At 37.8% G+C, this 10249-nt stretch overlaps 1 protein-coding gene across 1 annotated transcript; it reads left to right on the top strand.

Annotated features, from left to right (window-relative positions):
- The first annotated feature begins 8988 nt into the window (after window positions 1-8988).
- MED9 (mediator complex subunit 9) lies at window positions 8989-10222 on the top strand. Its single transcript, XM_065363764.1, has 3 exons — window positions 8989-9184; window positions 9323-9428; window positions 9824-10222. Exons 1-3 carry the CDS (start codon window positions 9084-9086, stop codon window positions 9962-9964), a joined length of 348 nt encoding a protein of 115 aa, XP_065219836.1. The 5' UTR covers window positions 8989-9083; the 3' UTR covers window positions 9965-10222.
- Window positions 10223-10249: the final 27 nt, after the last annotated feature.

The raw sequence follows: 10249 nt of genomic DNA, 5'->3' as shown, positions 1-10249 counted from the left end.
ATCAATTTTTGCGTCTGCAAATAATACATGGGCGGTTCTTTCCAGAATATTACAATTTGGTCGTCCGCCGCGTTTTGAAATATTTTACGGTATTCGATATATCGATCTAGTTTAACGCCAATGCTTTTGGGGTCACCTGGAATGCAGGGTTTTACTATTGGGAAGAATAATATAATCAATTCCGCCCCTTTATCTTTGACTAGTAGATCTAAGAGTTTGTTTAGACTTTTCTTTATTTTGTCATAAGGTTGAGGTGAGTGATTCAATTCGAATTGCAGAGCTGATAGAACGAATTTCTCTCCTTCGGGGAATTCCGTTTTCTCTATACGTCTGTATAATTCTTCAATTGGTAATTGATCACGTAAATATGGTGGCACCGCTACCGGTAATGGCGTGTCTCCTCTTTTTAGGAAGTGCGCTATACCGTCGCCTACCCAAATGAATTCCGTAAAAATCGATTTACCGGGGACTTTGATGTTACTAGACCGTGCCCCTGTAGTGTCTAGTCCTTTTAGTTTTCCGAATTGTCATCGTTTCCTTGGTCTTGACTCTCGTTGGAATCGTGATCTAGGTCGATTTCTTCGATTTCTGCGCAGAAATCGGCGTTATCCGGAGTACCTTCTCCTACCGTACCATCTTCGTTTATTACGAAGAAGTGTACCGGTAGAGGTATCTGACTAGACACTTTCGGTTGGAAAGTCGAGGGTTTTCTGGCTTCATGCGGTTTTTCACCACGATTGTCGCTGTTCTGGGGTTTTGCATTATCGTTGCTGTTGTTATTACCACCAGAATTGTTCGAATTAGTATTAGTATGAGTGTTCTGTTTAACGCCATTACTATTACTAGTTTTGTTCGAGTTGGGATAGAAATTAATTTTCTGATTCCCTTTGAAATTGTTACCTAAAGCCTTTTGTAGCTTTTGGTATGCCATTTGTAGTTGTCCTTCGTTTACATTTTTGTTCGTAACAGCTGGATACGATTTCTTCGGATGTTCCGGCGCATTATGCGGTGAATTCGTGATCATGGGTTGGTTCGTCCAGTTCCCTGTTGGAGTAGGACCTTGCGTAGAATTCCTATTCCTGTCAGAATTAGAATTCTTCGCATTCTTCTGAGAATTCCAACCCCCGTTAGGGTTGGTATTCTGGAAGTTTTGGTTGTTACCCATATTCCAATTCGAGTTAGGGTTTTGATTCCAACTTATCTGTGGACCGAAATTCTGGTTCGAGTTCATCTGAGTCTGATTACTCCATTGATTCGAATTCCAGTTGTTGTTCGGGTTTCCGGGAATTTGAGTCCACTGTCCATTCGCATTGAGTATCCAGTACGTAGATTGTGGTAAACCATTTCCATTATTCCAGTTGTTGTTAGGCATTCTATTCCATTCGAATGATGGAGTTTGTTGCCATTGAACGGGCGTCATCGCGCTGTTGCGAACTGCAATGCGTACATTATTCTTCGGGTCAGAGTCATAGTTGGCGAATTCGTCAAGTTTTCTTATAAAACCTTCCACTGTAGTTTGTTTCGCTAATTTCTTATCGTATGGGTAAGGCACTTTTTCAGCTGCCACTTCCAATACTTTGGAAATATTTGGATGTTTGCGTTTGATTAGAGATAGGACCCATCTCTTTATCTCCAAGAACAGACGTTTCTCCGTTTTGGTTTCGCAAAAATATTTCTGGAAATATTCCCATGCATCGTTTTGACACTGACTGTTCCAATAATGTTGAAGGAATCTCTGTTTTAGGTCTTCGTAGTCCGTTATTCCCACCATGTCGCCTTTCCACTCTGTCGCATCTTGAGTCTCAATTACTCCTTGGAATGCGTAAATTTTCTGAGTTTCGGCGGCATTGCTTTTGTTTACGTAGTCTTCGAACTGACGTACAAATTCATGAGGGAAGTAACGTTTCGATTCGTCATAATAAATGCCAGCACTTCTGACTAAGTTGGCATTTATTTTCAAGGTTGGGTTGGAATTAAGACCACTGTTGGGTCTACATCCACCTTCCTTTCTCATATCCGCAACTGCATGAGCTAACTGGCTGCATTCTGCCTTATGTTTTGTCATTTCGACTTTGAATAAATTAGTCGCTTGGTCAAATTTGGTTTCACATTGCGTTGCCTTTTGCATCGCGCTGTCAGCTTTTTGTAAAGCTGCACCGGTAGTTTGACCTACATATTCTTTCATGCCAGTGGCCCATTGGGTACAGTGTTCACGAACGTCTTTTACGTCGTTTCTGTATCCGTCAATGTTGCGGTTCGTACTACCTGCATGGTCCACAAGATTAATTAGACAGTCTTCTATTCGGATAAGGCTGTGTTCTTGAACTGCTTGACCAATCTGTAGGTTCTCTATGGCACCTTCAGTGAAATCCCAGGTTTGCTGAAACAACGATCTCAACGGATCATTTATTTCAGCATCGGTGGCGATTTCAGGTCGTTTCGGTTCAGTTTTGGATCTGCATTCTTCCCTTTTTGAGTCCCTGTAATTTTGCAGGTGACGTGTCCTCGCTGGGGGCGGGTCAGGGAGATCTGATCCATGTACCATGTTATTTTCTTCGGTAGGTACGTAATCTTCGTCATCCTCATCATCATCCTCGTCATATTCTTCGTCAGAATTGTTTGATGGCGGATGACTGCTGAACAATGATTCCACAAGGTTCTGCGGACTCGATTGTTGTTCAGGTTGTTCTACGTTTAAATCCTGCGTAGGTGGATTTTTTCGATTTTTCCGTTTGGATTTGTTATCCGAATTTTTCAACGTAACGCACGATTCTTCGTGCGTTTCACCAATACATAAGCAATGTACTTGGTGTTGCGTAAGGGCTACCGCTTTACTTCGGGTGCCTGCAGCTGGTCCAGTAAATGCCATTTCGTTCGAATTCAACTACAGCTGGGGTAATATTACGACAAATATTTTCCCTTTTTTGTGTGAAATTTCTATTAAATTTCAAACACAAATTCACGTGCAATGCTGGTTTTAATTCGCGAGTTGGTTCTGGTACACAAAAATATTCTATCACGTAAATTGCGCTTCACTAGCACTGAGCTATACAGTCGGTTGACTCAAGTCGCTAGATTACTACGGCGAGTAATCCGGACAAGATAAAAAGCGCTGAGTCAGGACGAACTGTTTCACACGTGCTCGAAACGTGTTTCTTAGCGGGATTCGAGTGCAAAGTCACTTCAGAGGTGACTCGGACAAGATAAAGAGCACTAGATCTCAGCTAAAAAATTAGCTTCGAATGAATCGCGAACACGAACACGAATTGCTGGAGAAAAAATTCAGGTGCCAAAATACCACCTTGGGTATTTCTGAAAAAATACAAGGACACTGAATTATCACTCAGCTTTGAGTGCTGGTTTGAAAAATACGCGAAAAATACTTGCGATGTGTTTGCTTTGATTGAAAAGCCACTCGCGAAATGTACTGTAATATTTTACGATATTACTTACCAATACTGCTGCAAAATATAGCTTCGAACAGAAGTTCTACTGCTGCTGATCGCGTGGTTGAAAAACAAACGCGGAGAAATTATGCAAATAAATTGCTTAGTATCAAAATTCACTTTAAAAAATAAAACGTGAAAAGATACCGGACAAGACACACACGGAGGACGCAAAAAATGCGCGCGAAAAAATAACGCAATGACAGTCAAGCTGCTTCTCTAGAGGAGCGTTGCTAGAACCGTCGTCACACTTGAAAAGAAAAATATATAATGCGAGCCGCGGTAGCTATCAACTCGTCGGTTGGTGGCTACGCAGCTGCAGCAGCGACATCAAAAGATGGCGGCTAGTGCGACGTGTGTGTCTGTCCTTGGGTGGTGGTAGGGGTCACGCAACAATGCGGCGGACAAGCTGGAACTCGCTTTTCACGTTTCAACGAACGGATTGAGTTCTGAGAAATTCTCAACGGATATTTTATCCATCGATGGATTTCATCATCTACCACCACACATACACATGTAAAAATAAACACGTTTTCGTCAAATTCTGGCAAATTTGACTAGGTGTGTGTGTGTATGAGTGAAAGCAACTTAATACTATCGTGATTATTTACTTTGAAATATTCACAAGTATTCTTTCCTTTCCTATTTTCGGACACTTTGGTCTGAGAATAGTCAAGAAGTGAATCGTAAGTACAATGAAATCATACTGCAAGTATTATTTTCCAAAGTTTGGTCGCGATCTAAACTTTGTACTCATAACGATTTACTTCCTCCAAGCTCAGATTACGACGAATCTGTGCTTTTTGGACACTCGGAAGGGCGCCAATTGACAGTCAAGCTGCTTCTCTAGAGGAGCGTTGCTAGAACCGTCGTCACACTTGAAAAGAAAAATATATAATGCGAGCCGCGGTAGCTATCAACTCGTCGGTTGGTGGCTACGCAGCTGCAGCAGCGACATCAAAAGATGGCGGCTAGTGCGACGTGTGTGTCTGTCCTTGGGTGGTGGTAGGGGTCACGCAACAATGCGGCGGACAAGCTGGAACTCGCTTTTCACGTTTCAACGAACGGATTGAGTTCTGAGAAATTCTCAACGGATATTTTATCCATCGATGGATTTCATCATCTACCACCACACATACACATGTAAAAATAAACACGTTTTCGTCAAATTCTGGCAAATTTGACTAGGTGTGTGTGTGTATGAGTGAAAGCAACTTAATACTATCGTGATTATTTACTTTGAAATATTCACAAGTATTCTTTCCTTTCCTATTTTCGGACACTTTGGTCTGAGAATAGTCAAGAAGTGAATCGTAAGTACAATGAAATCATACTGCAAGTATTATTTTCCAAAGTTTGGTCGCGATCTAAACTTTGTACTCATAACGATTTACTTCCTCCAAGCTCAGATTACGACGAATCTGTGCTTTTTGGACACTCGGAAGGGCGCCAATGTAAGAGGGTAAAATGTCTTAAAGCAGTGATTGGTAATGTGACTTACGATGGTTGCTATTGTGTTGTTTCCAAGAAATATCCCTTAGAGTATTTCTACTAAATACTCACCGGAATACCTCACATGCTCGGCTAGGGCGTGAGTAGGAAATGGTTGCTTTTACACTCTTAACATATGATCATACACACCATAAATAATAACAAGTTATACACGAGAATAATATTTAATGTGTGCAATATTAACAACACGTTACATGAATAGCACATATGCAAATGTACTAGTTAACATGACACTTTCTTAAACTAAATATACACACGTCGGTGTTACACACTGTGGTGTAGGTTTGGATAAGTGATCTCCTCTGGCAAGGAGATCTAACTTATTCACACTGATATGTGCAAGTACTTACCCAGAGTGGCGACGGGTAGATCATCACTCCTTCTCGTCTATTAAATGGTTTCACTAATAACTAACTAAAACTAAAGCACTAAACATAACACTTAACACTCGAGAGTAAAAACTTATAATTAAATGACTGCATTAACCCATTAACCGTGAATAACATACCCGCGTGCACTCGGATACATTACTGGCGTTCTGTACTCTCGTCGCTTGGCTCGTATGGCTAGCTGACGAGAATACAACGCAGTGTTGCCTTAGTGCAACGCAGTGTTACCATGTGGGCGAGCCCTATACATACCACGTACGGCATAGTAGTATATCACAACCCAATAACATGAAGCAGCATCAGGTAATAAATTCAATACTCGCGAGAGAATAATCAAAACTACCCTCGTCATTCTAAACGAAATTTTCCTTTCATTATGTTCTCACAAAAGAGATATCATAGGTAGGTATGTATACAGGATGTCATGTATGATACCTATGTCAAATAATTCGCCTTCATCTAGTAATACAGCAACCCAAATTACCCGGAAGTAAATTAATTTACAGACCTTAAAAATAAAAAGGGGAAAAATTATTGAATATGTACTTAATTAGGTATTTATTGTTGATTCAGTTTCCAAGTAGAATAAATTCTGACGAAATGCCACGTGTTGTAGAATGAATACTCGTATGATCAATCCGCTGGACGGAAAGGTGCACAAAAAAAGTTTTTTTTTAATCTCGTCAATCCGAATTAAAAATTCAAAGAAGTGCGGATTTGAACTGAACAAAGCAAGATTGAAAGAGCAAGCAAAAATATATCACTAGTGAAAATCTCAGATGCTAAAGTGCATTTTTCGATTTTTGGTAAATTTTTGAAAATCAGATTTGGGCTACAAATGAAAAAATTCTCAGTTCGTATGGCCTCCAAACTACGAAAAATTTATTCAATTTTTGTAGATGAAGAATCGAATCAATTTTGGAAATTTGCATGGCCTCCAAATTACAAAATTTTAAATTGATCTCTGGAACTTGCATGACCCCCACTAGAACATTTCAAATTGATTTTTGGAGCTTGCATGGCCTCCAAATAATTAAGGGGTTCCATGGAAAAGGGGACTTGGTCAATTTTTTTTGTTTTTTTGATTTTTACAATTCTGAATGTACTTATTTAAAATTATTTTTTTAAATTCCACCATATTCGGTGATATATACCTAATGAAGAGTTCTTCCTTGAAGAAAACGAATTCGGAAAATGTTTGCTTGTAGAAAATTTCTTAAGTCCATTTGAACTTGTAGAAATCAGGACAAAAAAATAAATTGACTAAGGCCCCTTTTCTATGAAGCCCTTCAATTATTGAATTGGTGATTATTAATCGAAAATCACACGTGGGATAAAATCTGAAAGTTAAAACTTGTGCCTTTAGTATTTAGCTTCTAAAAAATGTATAAATAAACTTCATCTTTAGGCTTTTCAAATTTGTAAAACTATTTAACAGCTAGTTTCTAGCTTCCAAAAATGCTCGGCTTTTGTATTTTAGCTTTCAGCTTTCAGTTTTTAAAATTTTTTTCAATAAGATGAATTTATTGAGAGGAAAGTGGAAACTCATAACCACAACGGGGGAAAAACAGAGAAACTGAAGAAAAGGGGAAAAGTAAAAAGTAAAAATTGAAAAATTATTTAAACTGAAATTGAACCAAATAAATTTACAAAAAAACTCAAATAAAACTGAAAAAATAAAGCTTTTGACTTTCAAAAAACTCCAAAAATCGTCGACTTTCGACTTTTAACTTTCAGCTTTTGACTGTAGGTTATCACCCCTGAATTCAGATGATCTCCAAACTACGAAAAAGCAAATAAGTTTTTGGAGCTTGCATGCCTCCAAACGACGAAAAATCAAATATATTTTTGGAGTTTGCAAAGCTTTTCAATTACAAATTTTAAAAGCGATTTTTGTAGCCTGCATAAGTGCATATTATGACCTCTAAATTGTCTAATTTGAATTTGAATTTGAATTTTGAAGTTGGGGAAGCCAGACAAGCCGATAGACGATCTTGAGAAGACAGACAGAGGGGTCAATGATCTTAAGAGGTTAGAACGGTGAACACTCTGAACAGACATCCTTGAAAAACCAGACAGTTATCTACTCAGAGAACCTTGAGAGACTAGACAGGTAGGTCAATGACCTTAAGAGGCCAGACAGGTGGATCAATGACTTTCAACAGGCTAAACAGACAGATGTCCTTGGGCAGACAGACAGACAGACATTCGAACACCGCGACCCTAGAGAGGCTTTGCAGGTAGGTCAATAACCTTAAGAGGTCAGACAGAAAGACAGGCGACCTTGAGAAGATAAACAAACGAGTCAATGACCTTAAGAAGCTAGACAGGCAGAGACAGGGATGCGGAGCGGAATGAATTTCGTTCCGGGTTCAGGGTTCAGCTCCGACATAAAAAATAATTCTGTTCCGGTTTCCTGTATCGTTCCGCTCCGATTAAAAATATCGTTCCGTTCCGGTTTAGCGTTCTGTTCCGCTCCGATTTTTCTTTTTTGTTTTAGAGAAGGTTGCATTCAAAGTACATCAGAATTTTCATGTTCTGAGCAAAAATTGAAGTTGAAAATGTTGAAATACCCGAAATTTTAAAAAAATGGTTGAATTAGGCGCGTTTTAATGAAATTTAAAGTCCACCTCACTGCTCACATGAGAAATTTGAATTTTGATCGCTGAAAATTGCAGCTTTGTTCCAAAAGTACATTGTATAAATGGTCTTTTTCATGTCATTTACCATGTCTTTTTACAATTTTCTAGTTTATTGAGGTAAAATTTCAGCAAAAACACCTTTTGTTCACACTATAATCTTGAAAATCGTTCATTAAAGGTCAAAAAATTTTGTTAGGTCGGAGCTTTAAAAACCCAAATTTTTATTCCGGTTCGGTTCCGGTTTCACTCCTGCATATTTTTTGAAAGTTGCTCCAGGTTCCGTTCCGCTCCGCCAAAATTCTCCCAAAAGTTAGGGGTTTAGCGTTCCGGTTCGTTCCGGTTCAGTTCCGCTCCGCATCCCTGGGCAGAGATGACATTGATTTTTGGACTTTGGAGTTTGCATGGACTCTAAGTTGCGGAATTTAAAATTGACGTCTTTTGAAGCATGCGTGGCCTAAAAACTATGAGAAGTCGAATCAATTTTCGGAATTCACATTATCGCAATTCGCATGGCCTCTGCCTCTACTTTACGAAAAAACAAATCGATTTTCGGAGTTTGCATGGCGATGGTCTTTAATTTCCAAATTACGTAATTTCAAAATCAATTTTTGGTCTTTGGATTTTGCATGACCTCCAAATTACGATAGAATAGATAGCTAAGATAGGTATTTCAAATTGATTGATCGACGTATATTTCAAGTTGATATTATCATTTTTTTCATTTTTAGAAGTAGCTAAAAATTAAAATTCAAATCAAAAATACGTAAAAAAAAAAAAAGATAATTGTCAGACATAAGTAACTAAATTAATTTAAAAATAATTAAATTAAAATTAAAAATAATTATCAAGAATAAAAGACTACTGATGACGTCACATTCCATCCGCCAATCATTGACGAACAATATTCATTCTTAGAACCAACCTCTCACGTGTTATTTCCTTGGAGTTTGTTGACAGATTTTTGATTTTTGAAGTTTTGTTATCATTTTTTTTATGCAGAGTTTTGAAATTTGATGAAGTGTTCCCTGCAATTTCTCACTATTTGGAAAGAAAATTGCGTTATAATTAATTGTAGATCTTGAAAATATTTCAATATGAGTAGTGAAGATCAATGTAACGAACAGCTTTCTCATGCAGCTTGCAGTAAAGAAGTGGATGTTACATTTTTACCTCTAATTTACGAGATAATTCGAGGGTATGTGCTATTTTCCGCTGTTTAACAGCATTTCCTCAATCTAGATAACTATATTATTTGCTAGCTACATAACATCTTGTTCAAAAACTTCGTAATGCAGTATGCAGTATTTCTTATTGATATTTTGCTCATTTGCAGCTTGGAACGTGATCCACATGACCCTGTTCAGAAAAACGCTCAGTCTCAAGATGTTAGTCAAAAAGTAATGGAAATTTTACGAAAACTGGAGGAGGTTCGCGAATATGTGAGTGTCCTGTTACCATATTTCATAAATTAACATCTCTAGCTGGTCATTTATTATTAAGACTGAAGTAGTGAATTGTGAAGTAGGTATTAGTTAATTCGTAGAACAACTTGGTCAACTATGAATTGTCCATCGTTTATTATTTCGATGTTTTATGAATTATCAATGATAGACGTTTTACTTGAAAAAAGAACACGACTGTTATGGTCAAAGGAAACAAATTTATTGCCTTGTAACCTTTTGATGTAGTTGGATTGAAAATCCCTAGACTTGTCTCGAAATTGACACGTCGATTCTTTCGTTCTTCATCTCATATTTTTCATTTTTTCATGTTGAACATAGAAGTATAATTTTATCTCCATTAATAGTATTCAATGTGTTTGTTATTTTTGCAGATTCGAGGATTACCCGGAATCGAATACAGCAAAAAAGAGCAAAAACAACAGCTGCAATTCTTACGTAACCAGTTGCTGATGAAAAGACAGCTTATCCTGAAATTTAGAAACATGTACTCTTTCGATACGTTAAAATATTAATCAGCACCCCTACAGTTGATACTTGGATGTTGAACTTCGCATTTCATCTCTAATAATTTGAACTTTCGTACGAAAAAGTCATCAGAAACGTATTCATATGTTTAAATATCGCATCTCGCAGATGGCTGGCAGTTCACTCCTGGCTATGGCCAGATATTCGTTCTATCGTGCATAAGTAAATGAATCTATTGTGTATATGCTTGTAAATATCTTTGTAGACTAGAAAGTCATTTAAATATAGTGATTTTTTTCAGTTTTCTTAGCATTGTTTAAATTCATTCTTCA

The sequence above is a fragment of the Planococcus citri genome, chromosome 4 (assembly GCF_950023065.1).
Source record: "Planococcus citri chromosome 4, ihPlaCitr1.1, whole genome shotgun sequence".
Lineage (NCBI taxonomy): Eukaryota > Metazoa > Arthropoda > Insecta > Hemiptera > Pseudococcidae > Planococcus > Planococcus citri.
Note: the sequence above shows the minus strand (reverse complement) of the source record. Positions and strands in the feature narration are given on the sequence as shown.